The sequence below is a fragment of the Sphaeramia orbicularis genome, chromosome 17 (assembly GCF_902148855.1).
Source record: "Sphaeramia orbicularis chromosome 17, fSphaOr1.1, whole genome shotgun sequence".
NCBI lineage: Eukaryota > Metazoa > Chordata > Actinopteri > Kurtiformes > Apogonidae > Sphaeramia > Sphaeramia orbicularis.
Genome location: NC_043973.1, coordinates 7778942 through 7805626, shown reverse-complemented (window position 1 = coordinate 7805626; position 26685 = coordinate 7778942). Strand labels below are relative to the sequence as shown.

General features: G+C 39.3%; 2 protein-coding genes across 5 annotated transcripts; both read right to left on the bottom strand.

The window, feature by feature from the left end:
• Positions 1-26339, bottom strand: LOC115436571 (translation initiation factor IF-2-like). 2 transcript variants are annotated; one of them, XM_030159442.1, is made up of 3 exons: positions 26050-26339; positions 20705-20892; positions 1-748 (listed from the first exon to the last, which is right to left on the bottom strand). In XM_030159442.1, the coding sequence occupies exons 2-3, from the start codon at positions 20864-20866 to the stop codon at positions 521-523; spliced, it is 390 nt and encodes a 129-aa protein (XP_030015302.1). In that variant the 5' UTR covers positions 20867-20892; positions 26050-26339; the 3' UTR covers positions 1-520. The 2 variants fall into 2 exon arrangements, with proteins under 2 accessions (XP_030015302.1, XP_030015303.1); XM_030159443.1 differs by lacking the exon at positions 20705-20892.
• Positions 6216-17439, bottom strand: LOC115436570 (uncharacterized). 3 transcript variants are annotated; one of them, XM_030159439.1, is made up of 7 exons: positions 17174-17439; positions 14921-15020; positions 9670-10683; positions 9445-9600; positions 9137-9229; positions 6837-7206; positions 6221-6554 (listed from the first exon to the last, which is right to left on the bottom strand). In XM_030159439.1, the coding sequence occupies exons 3-6, from the start codon at positions 9814-9816 to the stop codon at positions 6886-6888; spliced, it is 717 nt and encodes a 238-aa protein (XP_030015299.1). In that variant the 5' UTR covers positions 9817-10683; positions 14921-15020; positions 17174-17439; the 3' UTR covers positions 6221-6554; positions 6837-6885. The 3 variants fall into 3 exon arrangements, with proteins under 3 accessions (XP_030015298.1, XP_030015300.1, XP_030015299.1); XM_030159438.1 differs by having other exon boundaries at positions 6216-7206; positions 17174-17438; XM_030159440.1 differs by lacking the exons at positions 14921-15020; positions 17174-17439 and adding an exon at positions 12138-14489 and having other exon boundaries at positions 6216-7206.
• Positions 26340-26685: the final 346 nt, after the last annotated feature.

Here is a 26685-nt window from a genome sequence, read left to right as displayed (position 1 = left end):
CCCCTGCCCCGTTCCCTCCACGTGGCTGTCTCCGCCCCGCCTTCTCTGTGGGCAGTCCCTTTTCCCATGTCCTGGTTGGCCACAGAGGTGGGCCACCCCTCCACATGTCGGACCACCCCTTTCCGGGTGTAGGTGGGCCTCGACTGTTCTCCGGTCCCCTCCCCCGCCCACGCTGTTCCCCGGGGGGGGGGCGGGGTCGGGCGGACCAGTCCGGAGTGTCTGATGAAAGTGACCCCTGCCCTGCGTATGGAATCTTCCACTGTCTCATCAGGCCTCTGTTTCAGGTTTCTCCATGCAGACAGAAAGCCTCAGGTGGGAAAAAACGTCCGGCAGAGGCTAGGGGTCATCTGTGCAGCCAGAAGCCGCCTGAGTTCGGACCCGGTGGGTCTGTGTTCATTGCAGAAAGTCCCTCGGATGGATCAGGTAGATGTTTCAGTGAATGTCCATGCCCTGAACACCACAACAGGACTGTCTGGTCCGCTGACTTGCACCATGGGCATTTGTGCAGCTGTGCCAGAAGTCAGTCCTCCCCCCTGCCTGCAGCATCAGCAGCGGGGGTGGAGTCGGGTTGTGTGGAGTCCGGCTCCGGTGGTGGAGCAGGCCGGGGGTCAGCAGACCTGGGGGGCCTGCTGGGGCCCGTTGACGTTTGGCCGGTTCTGGAATTACGGCTGAGTGTTCCGGGAGGGGGGGCGGGTTCTTGCAGCGTCTTTTTGGGCAGGCGTCCAGACCTGGACACCAACTTCGCTGCCTGCACAGAAACACAAGGGGGGGCACATGGTATATGGTGAAGTGGCGGAGCTCAAGCTCCTTGACAATCGAAAATATAACTGTTTAATCTGTATAATCTGTTTTATATCTGTTTTTATAACCAGCAGCATAATTTACCAGATCTTACAGACGTAGCACAGACGTCGCACAAAAATACAAGGGAAGTATAAAGTTATGAATACAAAGAAGTGGTTTAAATATTCTAACAAATTAGGCATAAAAGGGAAAAAACACAGCTAGATGGTGTCATCTACGGTTACAAATGCCTCAGTTTGTTTTTGCCTCATTCAGCTTCCTTCAACCACATCTCAAAACATTTGTTACAAGTTTCCTATTGTTTAAATTCCCTGACCTTGTTTTTTCTCTCTTAGCCTCCCTTTAACTCATTCAGTTTTTGCACACTCAAAGTTGGCGTTTTAGAAAAAATACCCATGTTTACCCAGTAATCAGCACATTCAAGCACAATTTCCCCATATTTTCTTTTTACCCATGGGTTTTGGAATAGGGGCCTCTCTGTCCACACCCCCGTCACTGTGCCCTGGCCGGTTTCCCATTTTTACACTTAGAACGTCTTCTAAGTGGTTTTTGTTCCTTGGCGAACAAAATACTAAAAAACCCTGATTTTTCTTTTCAGTTGTCAGCGAAAAAATCACCTAAAACGCTTTCAAGTTTGTTATAAACTTTACTCTACTGTATTTACATACAGTAGCAACCTTATACGATTTTTCTTTTTGGTTGAAGGCAGGTGAAAAAATCTCCCAAAAACGCCTGTACTCTATTGCATTTGCATACAATAGCAACCTTATACGATTTTCTTTTTGGTTGATGGCGCAAAAATCTCCCAAAAACGCCTGTACTCTATTGTATTTGTATACAATAGCAACCCGACTCAGGTCTATATATATATATCTATATATATATATCTATATATATATATATATATATATATATATATATATATATATATATATACTTTTTTTAATTTTTTTTTTTTTTTATTTATTTTTTATATATATAAACCCGAATCGCACGCCACTATTGTTTCAGTGACGTGCCCAGTGACGTGAGTTTGGAACACAGAGAGTACCAGCCAGACACACCCCAAACTGTAACTTTCTCACCATGTGTGGCGTTGAACTCAGTTCTGATTCCAGTGGTGAGATGGGCGGGGCTCGGGGCCAGTCCCCCGTCTGCGGTGTCGTTTTACCACGGGGCTACAGCCGCTTTTTGGCCCGTAGGATGATCAGTCCACCAACCTCCGTTCCCCGCCCGACAGCACACATGGAATCCTGCCGACAACGCCAATTTGTTATGGAAATGTTCAACTGATAACCCACACACAAAGAGGAGGAGAGAAAGTTAGAGTTAAAATAAATAAATGCATTTATTGAGAAGTCAATCACAGAGAAACTCTGTAAGTGAAGTCTGATTAAACAAGAGAAAACTAAAGATTATATAGAACCAAATCCAACCCCCTCAAACTATGATGTCATTCCTTACGTACATCATACCACTCCCTACTACTCCTTCTCTGCTCCGTGAAGAGGTCATGATGACCTCTTCACTCTAACCTTGCTTGGATCATATCTGGAGTGCAGGCGCCATCCTCTATCTACACATTCAGACATTTAGGTGTTTGGGTTTTAACTCAAGGCAAGAACTCCGTTCCTGGGTTGGGGGTGTTACAGAGTGGTAAACATCACACATAATGAATAATGACTCAGCATTAAAAGAAGATGTACTAACAGTATAAAATATAAAGAGTATAAAATATAAAAAGTACATTTTTCCACCACAGTATACAGTATTTTATGTAACTGTTCTTTTTAGGACCTGTCGTCAAGCAGCACATATGGGAAAGGAAAAATAAATATCTGTCAGGCACAAGTCAATCTTCAGTCATTCAAAGGTCTCTCTCAGCAACTGGATGCAGTTCATGGGCAAGCACAGTTATAAATGATTTACTACATAATAACACAGACTCACAATATTGCTGCTCTCTCTAATTACATATAACATACAATATACAAAATAATGCATAACCTGTTTTATCAGTGATCTTAGAGACACATAAACGTTCCCTTTTTTGTCTTTCAAGATTTTTTCAGGGTCTCTGGTTACGACAGATTGATATGATGGATGACACAATTGCAGCGAGTTCAGCAACTCTAACTAAAATGGCAAAAAAAATTAAGGGATGTCTGCGTCACAGCAGTTGAAAGGATGAGAAGGCATAGAGGCCAGCTGATTAGTAGAAGAAGGGAGTGTGTTGTGATTGATGAGTGCCATTTTCGGCACAAAAGAAAGGTGTGTTACAGTAGTAGTGACTTTAAATTAGTGTCAAATAGTCAAACAAGTTATTGTTAATACAATGAACATCTGTGTTTGTTGTTCTGTTTCTGCATCAGTATGGGAGAGGAAGAATGGCTGGCGGACGGAAAAGAAAGAAGAGGGTCTTTGGGATGTTGGGTGTGAGGCATCATCAAGGACGAAGAAAGCCTATTCTGCATCTTGTGGAGAGAAGATCTTGAAGACATCTAGTCCCTTTGATTGCCCATCATGTGAGGCCTGGATCTTCAGTTATCAGTGACGAGTGGCGTGCTTATCGCGTACTCTCTGCTCTAGGATATAACCATCACACTGTCAACCACAGCAGATGGTATGTAGATCCCCAAACTGGTGCCCATACTCAACATCTGGAGGGCCTGGAGATCCTATAAGGAGCAGATCTGGAGGCTTAGGGGAAATCGCAATGACAGTTTGCTTTTTGACCACCTTTCTCTGATTGAGTGGAATGAATTGCTTGCAAAGAAACACCGTGATGGTGCATCTGGGAGACTGATTCATGACATTTCCAGAAAGTACAAGTAGTCATATGCAGTCACTGTGGCCATTGTTAAAAAGTTTACCTTTCTATGAGAGATGGCTGTGACAGCTCAGTGTGTCCTGTATTGCAGAACATGACCGTTATGGAGGAGGCAGCATCATGGTGTGGGGAGGCATCGCCTATGGCAACCGTACTCGTCTCTACGTGGTCCCTGGGGAGCAATGCAATACAGGGGTCGGCAAATCTCTCTCCTGGTCGCCTCCAGACTCTCACACGTCCATCATTGTGGTCAAGGGAGAATCTGCTCTCATCTGTGAACAGAACTCGGCGCCATTGCTGTTGGGTCCATCTGACATGCTCCTGAGCCCAGTTGAGACGGATTCTTTTGTGAGCAGGGGTGAGTGGGACACACTGAGCTGGCCTTCTGGCATGCATATTGGCTCGGTGAAGTCGGTTACAGATTGTTTGAGTGGAAACAATCACTCCAGTTGCTGCAGCGAAGTCATTATTGAGGCGACGTGCACTGTGAAAGCGGTTGCGGAGGCTGAGATCCGTCAAGTAGCGATCATCTCTAGGGGTTGTTGCAACTGGTCGGCCACTGCGGGCTCTCTTGGAGTATAGCCCTGTCTCTCGGTGTCTTTGGTTTGCTCTGCTGATGACACTGTGTGACACACCCATCATTTCGGCTACTCTTCGCTGACTGAGGCCAGCTTCCAGCATCCCTAGGGCTCTGGCAACTTCTGGTTCACTCAGGTGGCGTCTCGGCATTGCTGTTGTCACCACGTTGTCTGATTGTGGAGACTAAAGACAGAAAATGCTTTTGCACCCACTTTTGTACCACTTCACGTAGTCAGCTGATACCCCTATAGGCCCAGTTTTCAGGATGTGCGATGATGCCAGAGACATTATGCAACAATTGAATCCAAACATGTGTGAAATTGATTACAGTGTGTTTGAGGACATCCAGGACAGTTGTATTGGGGTATTTCCAGAAGTAGAATACCTCATATAAAAAACTTATACACAAATTAAAAAGTGGTCCTTAACTTTTTTTTGAGTAGTGTATATATACTTATTTATTTTTACAAAACCATATTTTAAACTATTTCTTGATTATGCATTGAGCAGCCTCTGCAAGTTAAGTTTCTTTAAATCATTATTACACAAAGTAAAAGCCCATTTTCTAACAGTTTTCAGTATTGACTTTTTCCCCCCATGTAGCCAGCAAACACGTCTTGGTGCCTTGATGAACTGGTTAGCTTAGCAACTTTTACTTTCTGGGCTGCAAAGTTAGCCTAACTATTGCCCATGCTACATGTTAACATGGTATAATGCATGTGTGTGTTCATATCTCGCCTAGGGCACCAAAATGGCTAGAACCGGCCCTGCGTGCGTGCTTGGTAATTAGGATTTGACGAATGTCAAAGACAAGAAAACTGGATATAAGACACTTCTTTAGGAGTCAAAGTTTAAGTTAGTTCAAGGGTATAGAACTGTAGAGGCTCATCAATACAGATGTTGAAATAAAGACACTATTTAATCCCAAACAGATACACTTTCTTAAAGTTATTTTTTACTTATTTTCATATATTTTTCTGGAAGACAACTGTTTAAAAAACACAAATAGAGAAAATTTGTAGGGAAAATACAATCAAACCTCAGATTCTACAAGGGTTGGACAAAATAATGGAAACACCTTCACCTCAAGATGATAATGCCCCAATCCATACAGCTAGAATTGTTAAAGAATGGCATGAGGAACATTCTAATGAAGTTGAGCATCTTGTATGGCCAGCACAGTCCCCAGACCTCAACATTATTGAGCATTTATGGTCAGTTTTAGAGATTCAAGTAAGGCGTCGATTTCCACCGCCATCGTCTCTAAAAGAGTTGGAGGGTATTCTAACTGAAGAATGGCTTAAAATTCCTTTGGAAACAACTCACAAGTTGTACACTGTAAAAAGAGTTTAGTTGAACCAACTTAAAAAAAGTGTTTCAATTGGTAACAACTAATAAAATAAGTATTTTCAACTTATATTTTTTGGTTGAACCAAACTTATATTTTTAGTCAGATTAAAGCTAAATATTCATTCAATGTTTACTAATGTATTACCGTCTTTTAACTTAAAAAGATATATAAAATCTAATTAACATTTTCAGAAAGTTATACTTATAACTCAGCTGTATTCTAAAGTTAAATTTTACACAAAAACAACTTACTATTTTGGACTTTTTTCTAACAAAACCATTGTGCATTCTAATGTGCATTTATACTTTAGTTCAACTTAATATTTTGCAATTTCCCCACTCTACATTCTAATTTAAACTTTTACATTAGATCACCTTGTTTTTTAACATTCATCTGCCAAATATACAATAGATAAGTTTATATACCATTTCCTACTAAATAATAGTATTTACAGAAAATAAGCATGAAAAGTGCTCTAAACCAGTGGTTCTCAAACTCTGGTACGTGTGCCACTAGTGGTATTTGGGCTTCTTCAGGTGGTACTTTGAGTCATTTCCATTTTGGACCATTATTTTGAAATTTTTGGGCATTCTGATTTATTTTGATCTAGCACCGAAAAAAAGATTGTACTTGGTGTGGAGTTTGAGAACCACAGTTCTAAAAAGTATAAACTTGTTTGTAAGTGTACTAATCATGTGAAGACGTAAGATAAAGGTCGTAGCTGCTGCAAATTGTTTATTTGTAACAGTAACATCAAATTATCTCACAGCAGAACATTTCAATTTACAGTGTACAGTTGTACAGCCTCCATGACTATAATCACATGCAAGAGTTGCAGTTCAGTTCAGATTGCCCTGTGCCAGCAATAAACGATCCAATCTAAAGAAGAGAGAAAAAAAACAAAACAGGAGACTTCTGTCCTGTTACGTTCTGGAGGATTATAAAGTGCTTCTTTTTTCAAACTTCTTAAACACTTTCAGCTTTATAAAACTTTTAAACTTTTAAAACACTGAATGCACCAAGATGTAGACAAGCTTAAGATGAACCATTAATCTGCATTTAGCAATTTCTAAAGAGGATATGCACTTTTGAGGGCATTTTATAAAAAATCTAGCTCCATAAACAGTGAAAGCACAGTTCCAGCAGGTAGCAAAAAGAAAACAAAAACAAACAAACAAAAAAAAAAATGGAAACTTTTATTCTGTTATATTCTGAAGGATTATAAAGTGCTTCTTTTCTCAAACTTTTTAAACACTGTCAACTTTATAAAACGTTTTTTAACACTGAATGCAAAAATATGTACATAGGCTTAAGATGACCATTAATCTGCACTTTGCAGTTTTCCTAAGAGTGTATGAACTTTTGGGGACATTTTCTGAGAATCTAGCTCCATAAAAACTTTCTGGAAAACCTCGAAAGTGTAACGGAGGCTTTTAGGGTAGGCAAGATTGAGAATGTAGATCAAGCCGAGCAGCAGGGCACAAGCAGATGGGACAGAGCTGAGTCCATTTAAGACTGTTACGCCTTCGATAACGATACCAATGTCCTCCGGAGGAAGTTCGACACATCCTTCTTGTCGAATGGAAAATACCGCCATGGTCACCTGCTCCAAATCAACCTGAAGGTCGTCTTCCCGACTGTCCTATAGAGAGCAGAAAACAATAGTGTTAGTCTTATGACATGCATTGGTATCCTACCAGTTGGAATTTAAACTTAACCCCTAAGTTTACATTGGGTCAATGCTTTTGAAAAAAATAACACTTTGGAGAAAAGAAAAAGTTACACGCTGTCATTGCTCCCAACCCCACCCTCCACCTGGACACTAGGTGTCCCTGTGTTTCTCTCTTTTTGAAAATGGGACAAAGCAGAGGTGGGTACATTTATGTTTTTTCAAACTATCAATACTTTCAATACTTTTGCATTCATTTTTTTTTTTTTTTTTTTTTTTTTTAAAGGAACAGTTCCACAGCACTGAGTTACATTTTGTGTTAATGCACTTTTCAGTCTCAACACTTAAATAAATGTCAAATGGCATTTGGTTTATGAATTTCGACATAGCTGTTTGCTTTTAACACATTTTAAGGTACATATATTACTTTTTATTGTAACTTGCTGTATCGGCCCCTGGACATTGCAATATGAATCAGATCGTGACAAAACTGTATCGTCCCAGCCCTACTGAACACATGGAGAAATGCTATTACTACAAAAATGAAAACAGTAATTTAAAGTACTACAAAATAGATATTTCAAAAAAACACTATTCTGACTAAAATACTAACACTTGCCATCAATACCAGGAATCACCAACAATTACTTTGTCTGACATTATGTGACATTTGCTCCAGCTTTTGCATGAGTGGATATTAAGATTTAACTTAACTGGCCAGTGACAAGTTGCCCGCCACATAGGCCACAGCAGTAAGCGTCATTTCCTTTCTAGTGTTTTTTACATTTCTATGGGCACCTTCAGAAACCCCCAGTGTCAAAAGTTTTGTCAAGTGCACTGCACAGAGGCCACACACACATAGAAAACAAGTCATGAGCGCGCAGATCAGAAGGACACACTAGCGCGTCTGTTCTATTGGAGCTTGTATTGAATCTGTTCGTCTGTGTGTGTGTGGTTTAAGTGTGTGTGAAAAAACCTGAACTGCTCGTATATGCATTTCTTTGTAACATTTAACCCTCATTCAAGCGCCATACAAAACGGCCTATTTCTGTTTTTATCCCCTCCCCATTTGTTGTTGCACATTGAAGCTTCACTTTGAAACCCTGTTAAGATCAATCAATGCACAAAGAACTTTTTCCCTTTTTCCACTGGTCTTAAATGTTTGATTGGAACTGTAGGTTCAAAGCAGGTTTTCCTCTGTTGAAGCTATAATTGATGATTTTTTTTTTTCAATAATTGGTGGAAACACTTTGTTTTTCTCACAAAAGTGCAAAAATGATTATTATATTAAAGTAATAAGTTAAAAAATAAAGTTAGTTTCGGCTGGATCACGCAAGTGATTGGTTCTCCAAAATGTCAATCATTGAGTCAACCTGCTACAAATTGCCATCGTACGTCCTCATGTCATGTTTGGCGTTTTGGCATGCACACGTTGGTCCAGAAATGGTGCCAGCGCAGCCAGTGCGGTCCCTGAGCGCCGCTATGGTCCATTGTTGGGTGATACTGTAAAAATAAGTGAGTGAGGTCGGTAACAGAGAAGGTGAACGGAGCTCTGTTTGCTGAGGAAAGCATGAGCTCGCGCCTCAGGGCCCACGCACACACGCCGACCCGGAAAAACAGAGCAGGTAGGAGGGTTCCGAAACAAACTTTATTTTTTAACTTGTTTTTTAAATATAATAATCACTTATGCAGTTTTCTAGGTGAGAAAAAAGTGCTGCCACCAGTTTTGGAAAAAAAAAAAAGTAAATTATACCTTTTAACTATTGCAGATAGGAACTAATTCTGTGGCAAAGGCAAGGCAAATTTATTTATAGAGCACAATTCATACATAAGGCAATTCAAAGTGCTGTACAGTTACATAAAAACACAAGAGGCAGGCTGTGAGGAAAAAAATGTTACCTACCACAAACTCCTTGACAAGATCACAAGTATCCTCCCCAAGAACAATGATAAGAGCCTTTAGGAGACATTCTCTCTTCAGATTGATGTCTTCGGCCTGGAGTATAAATATAAGAATTAATATCAAGCAGCTATATTCGTCTTGTGGGCTCATATTTGGACGAGAAAGTCCACCACGACTGCCTCTTACTAGGACAGACTAAGGCTGACTCAGTGCAGCTAAAAAACATGACTAAAATTGCACCAAAAAAAGTCACTTAGTATGTGCACCGCTTAAATCAGGACTGAATCAGGACTAAAGCAGCTAATTACCCGATTAAACGTGTGTAGGATGGGAGAGATTTTGTCCCCTGCAGTTCCTCTCTTGGATCTTGCCAATGCCAACAGTCTGCTGGAGTAGTGGTCAAGTTGTTCAAAAATCTTGGACTCGAGAGGGAGGGCCACAACCCTGTGGAACTCTTCATTAACCTGAGGCAAAAGGTGTGTTAACGTACAAATTTGACAACTGCCAAACTAAGCGGTTATAAAAGACATTACCTCTCGTTGACTGAAAAGGGCAGGCAATCTGTCCTTGAAGTCTCCAATCCTAGGCTGCTGGTCAACCACTTCTTGTCGTCTATAGGCAAATGTTCGGGCCATTTTGTCACGGACAACTTGATCATTGTTTCGTTTCTGCATTTCCATCAATATATCAAGTCTTTCTCTTTCAAGAGAAGTGCTTGTCTCTCCTAGAGGTAACGTCGGGTAAAAGTTGGCCTCTGCCCTTCTTGCTCATTTCATCTTCCTGGCAGCAGATGTGTCATCTTTGGACTTGGCATTAATGGACAACTCAGGACATCCAAGAACTTTCAGCTGAGTTCTGTAATTCCCCATTTTGTATTTAAGTCTCTGCTTCCATCCGTAAGCACCATTAAATGACCCAGGTTCTTTCAAGCAAGGATGTTTTTCAATCAGCGCTATTGCCACTTCACTGAAATGAGCATCTGTTGGGTAAGGGGTGTACTTGTAAATGTCCTCAGTGAGAACATTCAAGATGTCAGACTTCGGCTTTGTGTTTAGGGTTAACACTTTGTTATAGGCCTGGTATGCCAAATTTCCTCTTGCCAACTGAAGTTCTGTGTCATATGAAAACTGTCTTATGAGAAACTTTCTTGGCCACTGCTCTTTACGGGTCGTACTGGACTCGGGAGATGAGAAAAGGTAGGTGTCATTTGATGCCACAGAGCTACTCTCATCTGATTCACGTGAGGTACCTGGTGTAGCAACATCGGCAACCGTGATGACAAGTGGCGTTATTTCCAGTTTTATAACCTTGATTGTTCCCATATCCGTCAGGTCATTAGTTGAACTCAGATTGAAAAAATCATTACCAAAGTCTTTATCCATGTACTGCAGACGAATGTCAGTCAGTCCAAAGGTGTTCTGAACCACATCAATCAGTTCCTCAACGGACTTGGGAATTCCATTTTGAAGAGTCAATTTCTCAATATTGTTGTCACCAAGGATGACTTTCAGTCATGCAGGTTTGGAAGTCTGCATCGCCATGGAAATCTGAAAAGAATTGATGCAAAAAGATATTGCAAAAGTACAGTGAACTGACATGACATTTATAACCAGTCACAATGTGTGTGTGTGTGTAAGAAAAACCTAATGTCTTCATGTGATGATCAAGCCATTCATGCAGGACATCAAAATGATTGGTGTAATAAAAAACATTTAAAAAAAAAAAAGCTATTTATATATTTAATAAATTGCTGAATCAATTCATTGTCTTCTTGTTGCACAATGTGGCTAAGCCACGTCCACTAACCCGAGTGTGCGAGTTAGAGCTGAACAATTAATTGAAATGTAATCAAAATAGAGATCTCAAATTGGGTCAATTTCAATTGTCACGGGCTTAAAAATTGTCAGTTTGCTGATCATTTTTTGTCTTTTACTTAAGTGAGGGTCATTTTAATAAAAATTTGCAAATAGCATTGTGTAATATCACAAAAAATATATATACACAATTGTAATTGAATAAACTGTTCACCTGTACTTTGTAACCATTACATACAGAACAGAGCAAGTTTAAAGCAAAAGTTTCCCAAACTTTTCAGGCAACAATCCTCACTTAAAACTGATTACTAGTCCAACCCAATAAATATATTTATACTGGATACTAAATTTACTGGCATTGTGAGCAACACTTTGAGAACTCCTGGATAGGGATGTCATGATTTTAAATTTTTGAGTCACGATTATTGTGAGAGAAAATATTGCGATTTTACGATTATTGACATTTAAGAAATTGAGATTTTCTCAAAATTAAACATCTTATACAAATACTTTTAAAAAAAAATTTTATTTTAATTGACAACTCTGTTGAAATTTCTGCCTATATTTTATATTCATGCATTTACCCCTCAAGTAGAACATAAAATAAAATACTGATTTTTAAATAAAACAATAACTTGCCCATATTAAACCTATTGGAAGCAAATGGGTGTGAATGCTTTCCAAAGATATTTTAACAAGGCTCACCTTTTTTGCTTTGTTCTCTCTTAGTGTTACTATACTTTTGAATAAAAGAGTGTACTAAACATATAGCAAATGATCCTGAAGTGGCCAAACAGCTGATTTCCTAAGTTTCAGTTTAACTTTTACCGTTCATGGGTGACATAAGAGCACATGTTTCTGAGACTTCTCCTGGACAACGTTAGAATACAATTTGCCTCTACATCTTGGATTACCGAACCTTGTATGAACTTCCTGTGTTTTTGAGGGCTGCCCTGCTCTCTCCTCCACGTCTGCTTTCAGTGAGTGACAAAAACACACACGCTCATGACAAAACAGCAATTACCGTGGGCTCTAAAGATTGCTACGATTATCCCACGGTGGGCTTTTATAACCACGATTATTGTAAAACCGGTTAATCTTGACATCCCTACTCCTGGGGTATAAATGATGTCTAAAAGATTCTACAATTGAAATAAAAATGTAACAATCCATTTTGAGTTTCATACCCTTTAAACATGAATGTATCGTTTTAATGAGACAAGATGCATTCCTCCAACTCTGTAGTCTGCCAGTGGATATGGATCCAAGAGTTCTTCTAGCTCTAGCAGTTCAAGTTCCTTGAGTGGAGACCTTTTTAGATCAAATGATCGAAAATGTTCAATATACCATCCACTCATCCTTTTGACAATGAAAAATAAAGTGTTTTGAAGTATGGCCATCTCAGTGATCTCACAGAAGTCAGGGAGTCCTCCTATTGCACCATGGACAAGGATCATTCCACACTGGTATCTAGCTCCATTGCATGTCACAGTTTTTGCAAATGGAACAGTGTCTACATGTATAGACTTTTATCTGAGAAACAGCAAGATGCTATTGTTCAAAATGTCTGCCCGAACATTGGAAACTTTAGACACGACTATTGAAGGTTTCAAATTCAAACCGGACTGCAAGTTGTGGGCCATGTGAAGCTGATGTTTTCCTGCTAGCGACAGGAGAATGTTCTTGAAACATTTGATGTTCCTTGTTACCCTCTTGAAAAAACTGTGTTTTGACTCGAAGCGCATTGACCACAAAGCAACTAATGGTCCAAACTGCCGGATCAGGTGTGGGTAGTGTTCAAGATAATGATGTTTGGGCTTCAGATTATGCTCAGGAAAGACTTCTTTGAATAGCACTCTGTGTTCTGAAATCTTGAATTGTAGATAGGAAATTGATTCCTCGGTTTGAATGGGACACACAATAATTTCAATAATGTCCTTCAGGTCCATAAGAAGTTGCCATGCTGGCTCTTCAGGGGGTACTCTTTGTCCAATCAGCAAAGGCAAAAACCTTATTAGTGCCCAATTCTCATGAGCGTTGCCTCCAACTGTCTTTTTTGATGTAAATGTTTGAGGCACAGGATGAGGTTTGTTAGTCTTGTCCGACCACTTGAAGCTGAATGATGAGATAGCTTCATTGAGTACCACAAGTGTGAAGTACTTCTTTTTAATGAAAAGTCCAAGGCACAATGCTAACTCTAACGGAAGTATTCCTTCAAAAATATCATGAGCAAGGTCTGGGGGAAAGGATCTCGTGATATCAAAATATGACAGCCGTTTAGGGAAAACACAGTTTGATTTGACACCACAATATTGTGGAAGTTCACCCTCCTCTCTTCTCTTCAGGTGATCTGCATGAATGCTTTCATTTCGTAAAGTGAATTCACCACTTCGAACCTCTGTAGTTTGAATTTCAGATGTTTTTGCAGTGCAAAACCTGCAAATGTGATCACCTACAAAATTTTCAACAAAGCCTGCAATGCCGTGTGCGGCAAGGTTGTCGGCAACAACACACTGAACTGTACCCCTTATAGTTTTACCCAGCTTTGACACGTATAAACCACTTTCCTCCAACACTACAAGATCACTAATTAAAGGCTCCAACACTTTTTCATAACCATACAACTTTAGATCATTTGTTTTAATTAAACAGCTAAATATATGGAGGATAATGCAGAGTTAACACTGGGGCGCAGATTGCCAAGAGTCCAATACAAACCACAGATTTTGTGGGGTTTTTTTGACGTCCCAAGGGGATTACATATTTCGAAGTCATCAACATACAATATTAGTGATACGCTTTCCTCTTTAGACAGAAGCCTATTTTCTTTAAATAAGGTACCATCAAAATATGATTTGTAAATGCCCACAGTACTGTCTCTATGCAAATTTTCCAAATTTGTAGTTTGATTCAAAATCTCTTGACAATCTAGGATATGTTGCAGTGTCTTCAAAATTGGTATGTATTGGAAAGACCGTCTCTTCTTTGAATCAAGGCAAAATTCAACAGGTTCAACTACACTAAAATGTCTTCTGAAATAAGTTTTTTGCCTCCAAGCAGTAGACAGAGGTCCGTTGGTTGTTATGGCTCTCAGAATAGGATTTTGACAGCAAAAAGCTGTCACTAAAGTTTCTACAAGGGAATTGTCAAACTCACAGTTATTTTGTTGTAGTATCTGAACAACTGTATTTCTTGTGATTGGTTGGGACAAATCCTCAATCAAGTAGCTGAGCTCTTGCAGGAGCTCATCAATAGCTGTGTTTGATATCAAAAATACACTTTCTAACTTGAGAAGAACAGCAGCTAATTTGTGCTCCAGATTCTTTTCCAGGTGTTGAGAATCATCACTGTTTGATAAAACGTTCAAATCCTCTTGACAGTCAATATCGCTTTCCACATCTGACAGCTTTCCATCTAATTCTTCAGGATTTTCATGTATTTGAACAATGCCTGGTTTAAAATCACAAGCATTACTTGAATGTTTTCTGTATTTATGAGTTTTGTACCGTTCATAGACGTTTGTTTTGTATTCACAGTTTCTGAAGATGCACGTGAGAGTTTCACTGTTTTTGAGGTGGGCAAATATGTGCTTGAAAAAATCCGCTGGTATAGATTCCTGATTGCAACCACAAATGGGACATATGAATGTTGAGATGTTTTCTTGCAATTTAAAGGTGGAGTGATTTCGTGACAGGTGGCTCAAAAGGCTATTCCATGTTTTGAATCTGCACACACAATCAGGGTAAGTGCAGGGATAAGAGTAGCCTCGTCCGTAATGTCCATGCAAAAGTTTGTAGTGCTTCAGTAGCAGTGATCTTCTTTGACAGGTGTGGTTACAGTCTTTACATTTCCACATTCAATGTCCACTTAAAAAAAAAAAAAGAAAAGAAAAAAGTGGAACCCATTGTACTAACAACACATTGATTAATTTAATTCTACAAGAGTTAAAGTAGCAGATTAAATAACTCACCTCAGATATTCCTGTCCAAAGTCCTCGAAGATATGATGTTGAAGCAACTTCTTTACCGCTGCATAATTGTTTTGCAGGGTCAATATCAATAACACATTATCTGTAAGAGAAAGAAAATTTAAATATGCACACCATGACTTTATGTGTTTTATCAAACAGCCTTTGGTTAAATATGTGTGAAAATCAGATGTGGGGTCATGCCATCAGATTTACATATGCAAAATTAAGTTATGTGCAAATAGAAATGAAAAAAAAAGTATTTCCAAGTGGAATAAAATAAATGCACAATGTCAGGTGTGTTTAAATTAGGCAATGTAAAAATAAAATCGGCTAAAACTAAATCTAAAATTAGTAGTAAGTAGTAAAATTACTTCATTAATCCTTAATACTTAGCCAATAATACCAACTAAATGTCAATTTATAAAATTAACTTTACATTTACTTTACTCACTTTAAAGCACTGCGAAATAATACATATAGTGAAATAAATTAGCAAACAAATTAATAAATCTGCACATAAGATGAGCTTTACTTTGTTTTCATTAATTACATGTGCCTCAGTTATGTTTAGTGTGATTTTTCTTCCTATACTATTTTTTAAGTAATTAAACATGTGCAAATTTTTATAACACATCTGATGTTGATCACAAAAATGATTGGAGCAATAATATCTTAATAGAATGAACACCCAGGCAGAGCCTCCTTTCAGACTGCGGCGAGAGCAGTGAAACCTTCCTTCTTCCCCGTCTCACACACATCCGGTCTGACTTTCATTACTCCCCTGACTGGATATAGATGTGAAATGCTTTGTTTTTTTTCCCTCCATGCGTTCCTATGTTAGTGCTCTCCTTTCAACGCGGATATTGATAAGTAGCGGCAACAAACAGTGAAACCCAGTGAATTACACACGAAAGCCATCTCATTGAAACTTTCAGGGCTGTGTTTTAGGTAATTGAGTCGGAGCACAGACTCTGTCATGGCGACAGGTGCCCGTCCGTCTGCTCCACCCCGATGACTGCAGCTAAGCGGGGATTGGGGAACACTTTTTATACACAAAGTCGTCGAGAATAAGTAAATTATTATTCTGTGGAATACAGCCAACAGGCCTCTGTGGTAAAATTATCTGACATGTATAGAAAAAAGGTAATCTCACTGGAAATATATTGCATTTGAAATAGTGCTGTGGGATATATAGAATATACTCGATATATCGATATATGTTCCACTGAGATGTATGAGGCGACCATCAAGTACAAACTGTAGCTAAATGTTTTAAGACGTTGGGATGTAATTCTCTCAGGAGTTTCGCTCCTCTGGCTCTCTCCTGGGCCAAAGCTAAGCACAGAGTACGTCAGGGGCTGGGTTATCGTGTCCCGATCAGCAGCGTTTCCCACCGCAAATTGGGACATACAAGCGTGTAAATGTGTAATTTTTCGCCAGGACATCCCTGGTCCGATCGCACATGTATTGGAATGATTCCCGGGACACACAGAAGTTTTGCAAAGACTGCTGCCCGCTGAAATCCGGTACTATTGTGTCCCACCAGTAGCATGATCGCAGATGTGCCCAGGCAACAGGCGACTTGTGTGATCACGCTAGTAGCGAGACACAATACAGGATTTCAGCGCAAAACAGTGTGTGTAAAACTCACAGAACTGCCCGGTCAACAGGCGACATCCTCCTCACAATCAGCTCTAAAACCATATATAAACATAAGCATAGTTATTATCATCAGCTTACTGCGTTTGTTTAACTGCTATGTAATCGATGGTAGCGTAGTCGTTTTACGGTGACCAATGGCGTGGCTCCATCTTGCCTCCTTGTCAGTGGAAACGCAATCAGGTTCTTAGGATGAACCAGATTTGAACCAACTAAGCACCGAACTAGCAATAGCTCCGAAGTCGCAATAGCTCTGAACTAGCACTAGCTCCGAAGTAGCAATACCTCCGAACTCGTAGTAGCTCCGAACTAGCATTAGCTCCGAGTGCCGCAAAACCGTAGCCACCAAAGGTAGCAGTGCCACAAATTTGTTTCACGAGATACATATCGTGCAGCTCTAATTTGAAACCTAAATCAGGTTGGTTTATTGTCTGGGGAGAGCGCCAGCATCGTTAATGCAGCGACATAAAATGCATAAAATAAACCAATTTAGAACGCGGTAGCAAGATATCCATTTATCCACACAACCTTTCACAGTGCAAAGAAAACAGCAAGTCGTCTAGAATAAAAGTTATACTATTTTAACAAACTCACCTACGTTGTTTATGTTCAAACTGACCGCTCCGGTAATGGCGTCTCTTCAGCTGCAGAGTGAAGTGGGGGAGGGAAGGAATACAGAGGAAAGAGGAGGCAAAACACGGTGCATTATGGGTGTTGGAGTTTTCCAACTCAATGCATGGCCGTTTTAAACGGCAGAATCCTTGAATTAATGCCTAACTTCTTAAAATTATAAATGCGATATCAAAACTCTGTTTTTTATAACATAAAAGAATGTAGAATTTTGATATGTTAAAGGAAAAACTTACCAAAATATGTAAAAAACCGATGATATTCACAAGTAGGGTTTCAGAGGGCGTGGAGATAATGCGTCACACACTTGGCGCACATTTGACTGCGTCACACCACATGCTGGGAAAGAACTTAATTTTGAACTTTGGATCAAAGTAATAAATTACTTTGGTATTAAGTCAAGCATTTTTAAGTTGTTTGAAACCACATATTACCTTTGCAGTCAGAACATGAGAAATTTACTTTGCCTTTGTGTAAGTTTGTACCTTGCTTCAACTGGGGCCTAAATACGCTTTTTACAGTGTATGAATCAATACCTCGGAGAATTGAGGCTGTAATTGCCGCACAAGGTGGACCTACACCATATTAAATTATATTTTGTTGATTTTTTTAAGGTGTTTCCATTATTTTGTCCAACCCCTGTAGATACTCATGGGATTTTATCCATATTTTTGGGGCATAAATTGCAATAATAATAATAATTGAAAGTAAAAGCCTTTTTTGCTCAGGCAGTAACTGTACCATCGAACTCTACGATCATTGTATCCCTAATCTGTTCATATGTCATGCATCAACATTTATGTCAGGTGACAGACAGTAAAGAGGCAGGAGGAGGAGAAGCTGGAGGAGGTAGAGGAGGAGACACTGTAAATTCACAGGTGAGGTTAAATAATGATGGCTATGTTAGTCATTAGAATAAAATTGCAGAATGCATTAAATTCTTGTATTGTCTGTAGATATACAGATATGCATTCTAAACATGTCAGTTACGGAATTTTCTTCTGACTTTGATTGTTTGCTTGTTTGATCAGCTCTACATGACGTGAAATAATGATCACGAATGCAAAAAAACATCAACTTTCAGGAGTGCTGCCTTGGACCACTTTTTTGTCCCCACCAATGGCAGAATCAAACCTATTCCCATCTTCACATGTACAACAGAATAGCGTGTTGCTTTTACCCTCCATTATACTTATTGAGAGTGAGCCATGTCAGCCACTGAACTGAAAAGTGAAAGGGAAAAATAAATAAATGAATAAATACAGGGGCTGAAAGTGGGTCAAGTGGAACCTGCTGGGGACACATCAGATGTGTGTGTGGGGGGGTGCCTCAGGTTTTGTCCTTACAGGCACAAGTTGACCCTGCAGCATGTAACTCCAATTACAACCATGTGTAGCCATGTGAGCCCCCCCCACAAAAACCAGATGTGCACCCACTCAGGTGTCACTCACATTGTAATGTATTGAGCTGTCGGCTTGATTCATAGCCAAGTATTTGACAATCTACACTGACAACGCTGAAAGCCAACTGTCTGCCTCACTACTAATGCCACAAGTCAAATTACTGTACTTCTGACTGAGCAAATACATTATTTAGGACCATGTAACGACTTCATAACTCTGCTCCCATTTATGGTATGTGGAGCACTGACTCAACGTATATGTACTCAACAAAAAAAGCGCTCCAGGGATGAGCAAGTAATGCATTTAATATGTTCAATTTACTTGGAATAAAACGAAAAGGACAGTGGTGGGATTACAAGTTGTATAGAAAAAGCCAACAAAAACTAAACCCTTGCACTAGCATTTCTGCTGGCATCAATACATCCACATGTACCTAAGTAATAAAATAGACTGAGGGTTTATAGTGTAGTCTGACTGAAGGATAAATGTTAACTTAAGGAGATTTGCACTTACTTGTATACATAGAATGTGTGTGTGGAGTCTGTAGCCCCTTTGACACAGCACTTCTGCTCTGGGAATATTTCACCTTTATTCCACAACGACATCTGTGTAAACGAAGGGGTGGGATCATTTGGTCCCACCTCTGTCACAGCTCTGTAGTGTTTCTGAAGGTAGTAAGAGTAGTTCCCCAACCAAAATGGGATGTTTTGATGACATATTGCATGTGCGACCCCCCCACACCAGGGTAATTTAAAAATGAGTGCGAGCCGTGTACAGTAAACAAACATATCAACGTGAACAGAAACATGTCGAACTGGGGAGACGCCGAGATCCGCGAGCTGTTGTCACTTTGGGTGGAGGACTCAATCAATCAGTTAATCAATCAATCCTATCCACCTGCCCTCCCACCCATCCCACCCACCCCACGTACTGGACCTTGGATAAATTTATATACAGCCTGACATAATACACTTACATATTAAAATATATAAACCCCTTTCAAACACATACAGACACATACACACACACACACACATATTGTATGTATGTAGATATTTACACATGCATATTTTGTAAGTTCACATACACTTAAATACATGTATAAGGGGAAAGACAATTAAAAAATAAATGAAGTAAAAATAAATAAATACAACAAAACAAAAAGGTACACAGGTATTGGAGTTACACAGATATGTTGGTAGTTTCCATACCTTCTACAAAGCTCATAAATGGCTGCCGATCTCATAACACTTTACATAAAGAGCCGGTCAAAATCAGACTCTCAGGCCAATTTATAGAACCCAACAGAATCCTACAGTAGCAAACACTTGTGACTGGTGACAGTGGCGAGGCAAAACTTCCTTGTAACAACCAGAAACCTCAAGCAGACCCTGACTCCTGGAGGATGGTCATCTGCCTTGACCAGTTGGGGTTAAAGATAGAGGGTAAAGGAAGAGAAAAAGAGAGAGAGGGGGAGAAAGGGAGACACATGGATGCAAAGAATGCACAGCAAACTGAACTTGAACTGTTAAAAAAGTAGAACAGCTGGCGCTAGTATAATTTCCAGTAGCTAGAACAGATGTCCATAACTGTTAATACAACTACTACTACAACTACTTCTACAAATACACGTATTAACAGTAGATATACTACTACTGTAACTGTTACTACAAATGATGGAAACTGCTACCATCTATGTAACTATATAATAGACACTATCACAACTATATGGATAAGTAAGCAATGACGATGAAGGCAGGAGAGAAGAGGGACCACAGCAGCATATCCAGGGATGATCCATGGAAAATCTGTGAGGCAATAAAGCACAGAGACTCCGGGGAAGAAGTCAATTCAGTAACACGTATTTGCTGGGGCATACGTAGTTGAGAGGATTTGGAGGGAGAAGGTCAGAGAATAGGAGGAGCAGAGGAGGGCAGAGAGGAGGAGGAGGAGCAGAGAGGAGGAGGAGGAGCAGAGAGGAGATCAGTGTATGATGAGTCTCCCAGCAGTCTAAGCCTATAGCAGCATAACTAAAAGCAGCCTGAGCCACCCTAACTATAGGATTCATCAAAAAGGAAAGTTTTTAGCCTACTCTTATACATAGAGAGGGTGTCTGTCTCTCAGACCAAGGCAGGGAGGGGGTTCCACAATTGTGGGGCTTGATAGCTGAAGGCTCTAGCTCCCATCCTTCTTTTGGAGATTCTAGGGACCACCAGAAAACCTGCATGTTGGGAGCATAGTGCTCTAGATCCATACTCCAAGTGTGGTCCCCCAGGTGGTCTGCGAGAAGATGTCATAAAAAAGTCACCTTTATATCAGTCTTTCTCAAAGCAAAGCAAAGCAAAAACCAAAGCAAAGTTACTAGTACAGATAATTGTTTGCTAAATGAAAAACAAATTAAATGCAGCCTAAATAAGTCTAAGCATTGTTGTGGAAATGTTCAACAGACCACTCACTCAAAGAAGAGGAGAGAAAGTTAGAGTTGAAATAAATGATCATTTATTTGAGAAGTCATTTACAGAGAAACTCTGTTTATGAGTCTGATTAAACATGGGAAAAACTAAAGATTATATAGAACCTGGTCCATCCCCTTCTACCTATTACATCACCCTATACGTGCATTGTACCACTCCATACAACTCCCTCTCTGTTCCATGAAGAGGTCACTGTGACCTCTTCACCCTAACCTTGCCTGGATCCTATCTAGAGTGTAGGCGCCATCATCTTATCTACACATCCAGACATTTAGGCGTTTGGGTTTTAAATCAAGGCAAGAACTCCCTTCCCGGGTCAGGGTGTCATGCAGTTGTAAATGTCACACACAAAGAACATATGGCATGAATAATGCACCATGTCATGACAGCAGTAAAGAAGTAAATTTTCCACCACAGCGAAGACTTTTATCAAATTTGTCTATGGAAACCCACGTTTTGTGTCACCATCTCTGTAAAATTAAGTTACCTCGGTTGCTTATTGTCATATCAAAGACCTCTCGTGACTTGTGAAATGTGGTGGAAATGAAGTAGAATAGCTAACTAATCAGAAATGAAGAGTGAAACAAGATGAAGAGTGACTTGAACAGTTCTAAAATACGACAATAGATCAGTGACTGAAGAGAAAAGCTCGAGAAACCATGACCATAGTTAGCAACAAGGTGCAAAGCCATTCTGTTAGCATTGAGCTGTTAGCACCATCTGTAATATACTGCAGACTTAATTTGTAAAACACAAAATACAATAATATTGTAGTATAGGCTGTTTAGAAAGTGGGGTTTTTCTAGGGCTGGAGTGGGAAACTGGCTGGCTGGTTAGATGGTCTGTGATTTTTTTTTTTTTTTTTTTTTTTTTTTAATGATAAAGTGGTCACTGATATGAATAAGTTTGAGAACCCCTGTTCTAGATGGATTGTATAAAACTAAAAGCTCTTTCAGATAAGTAGGTGCCTGGCCACAAAGGGCTTTGTAAATGAGCAGAAGTATTGTAAAGCCTATCCTAGCTTTTAGAGGGAGCCAGTGCAGAGCAGTCAACACAGGAGAAATATGGTCTCTGAAACTGGTTCTAGTCAGTACACCAGCAGCACCATTCTGGACAGGAATGGAGAAAAGTGACTCATAATAATCTAGGCTGGATGTAATAAAAAGTTTTCTGCAACAGTCTGTTTTGAAACATGCTTAATTTTAGCTTTATTATGCAGATGACAAAAGGCAGTTCTAGAAATCTGTTTTATGTGTGAGTTAAAGGATAGACCCTGATTGAAATGCCTAGACTGGGATCCCAGGTAACACCATCCATGGTGACTACTTTGCTGGATACTATCCCTAAGAGCTTTTTGGCCAAGCACAATGACTTCAATTTTGTTTGAGTTTAACAGCAGAAAGTTATTGGTCATCCAATCTTTAATGTCTTTAATGCACTCCTGTAGTGTAGTTATCTGATTGACTTCATCAGGTTTAATAGTGTGAAGTGTAAGGATGAAGTGTCGTGCCCAAGGACACAACAGCACATGACTAGGAATTCAAACATCGAACCCTTCGGTTATTGGACAACTTGCTCTACTTCCTGAGCCACAGCTGCCTCAAATATTTAGAAAAATGTATTGCCTTTGATGTAACACAGATCATGTTTAGCTGAAAGGCTACAACATGTGATTTGTGGGATAGTAAAAGTGAACATAGGGGAGCACAGGTTTATTATCAGTTGCGCAAAGTAAAGTTCAGAAGGAGAGAGCTGAGCATAACATAGACAAGGGAAGGGGGTGAACAATAATAGGTAATTTCTTAAGTCAAAGATGTGTGCCGACCTAAAGATGACCAGTTACCAATCTTCAAAAACAATACATAGCAGCAAAGCAGGAGTATAACTGTGTGGGTTTGGATTATTAGTCCTGTAATTTCACTCTGTGGTGGATATGAAGTGTGTTTAAAACCAGGCCACTGCCAGATGGAAAATGTTATGTAACTTTCGGCCCAACGTTTCTCTCTTCTCTCCGTTCTTCTGGTCTATTTAAGAGTTGTTGTGGATGTTTCAAGTCATTACCTCTTGAGTCAAATAAAACATTTAATCACACTCGTAAACTCTACAGTCATCAGCAATGGACAACTGAAGGTGATGTCCAATATTCAATGAAAACACAACCTGCTGGATTTTTTTTTTTTTTTTTTGGTCTCAGTTTTTATGTAATATAGTATTTAACATGATCTATGGACAAATCAGGTATACAGCCTCCCATAACTGTTAGTGTTTTACCTTTACTGTATGTGATGTTTGTTTTACAAGGATACCTGGTCAGTCCTCAGCTGCACCAACAGTAGCAGCAGATACATGTATAAAAGAAGGAAGAAAAAAAGACAATATACTGATTCAAAAGAGTCCAGGCTCTGAAATGTCCCTAAAACACTAAAGTTGAAGTTTTGGTTTTCATTTCTATGAAATGGAAAGGGTCTTTTTTTATGACCTGCCCACACTAACACAGAGGTTTTTCTAAACAGTGTTTTCTTCTTCTGACCATGCAACCTCTATTTTACAAAATATATCTGTCCATTTTACTATTGTCCAATGTCTGGACACTGGACAATGTCTGGATAATACTGTCCATATTTGTCACCGTCCCACCTGTGGACGCCGTGGATAATACTGTCCACAGTTGTTTTTTCCAACCTGTGGACCCTGTAGATAATACTGATCCTAGTTTTTTGTCATCCAACCTATGGACACTGTGGGTAATACTGTCCATAGTTGTCATCGTCCAACCTGTGGATGCCATAGATAATGCTGTCCATAGTGGTCATCGTCCAAACTCTAGATGCCATGTCTAATACTGTCCATAGTTTTTGTTGTCCAACCTGTGGACACCGTGTCTAATACTGTCCATAGTATTGTTATTATTATTTTAGTTTTTAATTTTTTGTTTACATGACTGGAGGATTCAGTTAAACACAAATATCAAAATATGTCGGGCATGATGAACGGATGACTCATGATCTCTGACTTTTTACTATTTGTGCATCAAATATAATTTGCCTTTGGAATGACCTGCAAAACTAAAGACATCCTCCACTGAAGTTGTAAAAGTATTATAAAACTAGAAAAAAAACAAATGAAAATAATACGAGTGAGTTCATTTAAAGCCTGACTGGTTGTAACTGAGTTTTAATTTCTGTTATAAATTCCTGTTTTCACTTTATTTCAAAGGAGTATTTATAAAAGCTGAAAAAAGATAAGATGGAATAAAGATTGACTTAAAAATAAAAAAACAACAACATTGTGACATTAACCAAAACAAAAAAGAATTTTACCAGCAATTATGTTACATTAGAATTTCCAAAAAGTAAAAAAAAAACTTGTTTCTGTTTTCTATTTTCTAGTTCTAGATAGTTTTCCCTATTTTTTGAACAAAAATATTTTAAGAAAAAATAAATATATCTATGGTCTTTTGAGGCTTTTATTATAGTTGTAAGAGAAGTAGTCAAGTGAAATGTTCTTAATCCATTAGTTTTACCTGTATATTAATACAATTTAGTTGTATTTTAAAGGTGCCCAGCCACACAAAACCATTTTTACTTATATTTTTTGAAATATGTTAAGTCCATTGGTGTTCATGTAGTGTAGTGAATTTGAAACTGAACCACCACCTCCTCTGTCTGCTATTGTCACTGAAAAGAAATAAGGTCAGGTCAATTAGAAAAACTGGTCAGTGTGACGCGTTAATGTCTGAGCTCATTACCATTCGTGAGCTCGCCCGGGTGAGACCACGCCCACAGAATTCATCTAGCTCAGTGATAGTTTCTGTATACAGCAAGCTGGGGCTGTCATTGGCTAGCTGTTTGTCAGTCAGAGTTTATGATTAGCATGTTGAATATTCATGAGAACTGGCGCAAATTGAGCTGAGTCTTTCAGCACACTTTCTATATCATGTTAGAATGGCTTGAAACTTATTAATCATTTTTATTTTTACTTACAAAATCACAACAACAAGAATCTACAAGTCATCAGAAATAAAAAAAAGCAATATGCAAAAACCAAACCAAACAAACAAACAAAAAAAAAGACAGTAGCCACGAGGAAAAAAAAAAAAAATGATAGATGACATGGCTTGATAAAATAGCTAGAAATTTGGATACCAAGGCATTTTTTCTGCAAAAAATATTACAGAGTCCATGGATAGAACTTCAGACATAACCACAAAAGTAGTGAAATACACGTGGCAGGGCACCTTTAAGAGTGTTTGGCTTCTTTCTAGTACAGATGTGTTTCCACTAAACATAGAAAATGGAAAGAGTGGATTGATAAAACATCAACAACAAAGTGCAATACTAACCACCATTACTAACAGATGAAAACACTGAGGACAAGTCCTTGGTAATGCAACAGATTTATGTCCAGACATGTATTAAGAAAAGCTTGTTATGGGAAAAAAAAAAAAAAAAAAATACTCTGCTCATTTGTCCTCAAAATAAGAAATGGTCATTCAGATGATCAGTGTCTTTTTAGTGTAATTTTAATTGGAGCTCCAGGTACAGATTGTACAGAGGCAAGCCGTAGTGTAATTTTAATTGGAGCTCCAGGTACAGATCGTACAGAGGCAAGCCATCTGCATGAGTGTACAAGAAATTACACTGGGTCTTTTTCTCTTACATGAAAACTAATAAAAAAAAAGTTGTGTCAGGCTGGTGTCTGGGAGTACAGGAAAGAGATAAGGTGGTCATGATAAATGTCTGTGAGAATGCACCTCTCCTCCACACAGGTGTCCATGTGTCCTTCATCATTCGACAAAACACAAAGTACAATATGACCATTTTGTCTAACAAGTCTAGCCAGTCTCATATAATACAAATTCAAACAATCTTATACGAAATATGTAATATATGTGAACTTGCCATTACAAGCTTAAAGGGCCTTAAAGGTTACTGAGATGATGGGTCAGTCACACATCACTTACCTGCCGGTGTGGTTCAACATCCAGCAGATCAGACGTCATAATCAGATGTGATGTGAGACAGACAGCGGGACAGACAGAAGGCTACACAAACTGTCAGTCCATCTGTCTGTTCATCTCTGTCTGTCTGTCCGTTTCTCTGTCTGTCCATCTGTCTCCAGCTGTGTCTATTCATCTGTCTGTGTACCCATCTGTCTGTCTGTTCTCCCTTAAGTTTTTATTAATCTACGTCCTTTTTTCCTCTTTGCCTACTTAATCAGCCACAGCCTTCCTTCTCTCCACTCTACTCCAGACCCAAGGCATAAGTTGTATAAAAATTTTCTTTGCGAGTGTCAGCTGATGTAGTTCAGGTGTGTGTATGAGTGTGTGTATGACCCTGTTGCATAATCCATCTGCAGCAGGTTACAACAGAACAGGCTTCAGCTCTGTTCACACCTGTGCCAAGCACCAGCTCTTTTTATGCCTGTTTTAGGCTCAATTAATTATTGGTTCTTGAAATGGCTTCAAGCTTTCTGCAGAAACATAGAAAACATCAGGCCTTTAATACATTTTTAGGGGATTGTGTTGTAATTCATGACATTTAATTACATGCAAAGGACAATATGATCCACAATCATTCCTTAAGTTCACTGCGGCTGT

What these genes read in the sequence shown, in the direction of transcription:
- LOC115436571 (XM_030159442.1), bottom strand. Translation starts at nt 20,866, where the DNA reads ATGGATCTAGAGCACTATGCTCCCAACATGCAGGTTTTCTGGTGGTCC. An exon ending in CACCCTCTCTATGTATAAGA is followed by an intron (nt 749 to 20,704) that starts GTAGGCTAAAAA and finishes GTTTCTGTGCAG; the next exon opens with GCAGCGAAGTTGGTGTCCAG.
- LOC115436570 (XM_030159439.1), bottom strand. Translation starts at nt 9,816, where the DNA reads ATGGAAATGCAGAAACGAAACAATGATCAAGTTGTCCGTGACAAAATG. An exon ending in CCCTTTTCAGTCAACGAGAG is followed by an intron (nt 9,601 to 9,669) that starts GTAATGTCTTTT and finishes CTTTTGCCTCAG; the next exon opens with GTTAATGAAGAGTTCCACAG. An exon ending in TCCTACACACGTTTAATCGG is followed by an intron (nt 9,230 to 9,444) that starts GTAATTAGCTGC and finishes TTTATACTCCAG; the next exon opens with GCCGAAGACATCAATCTGAA.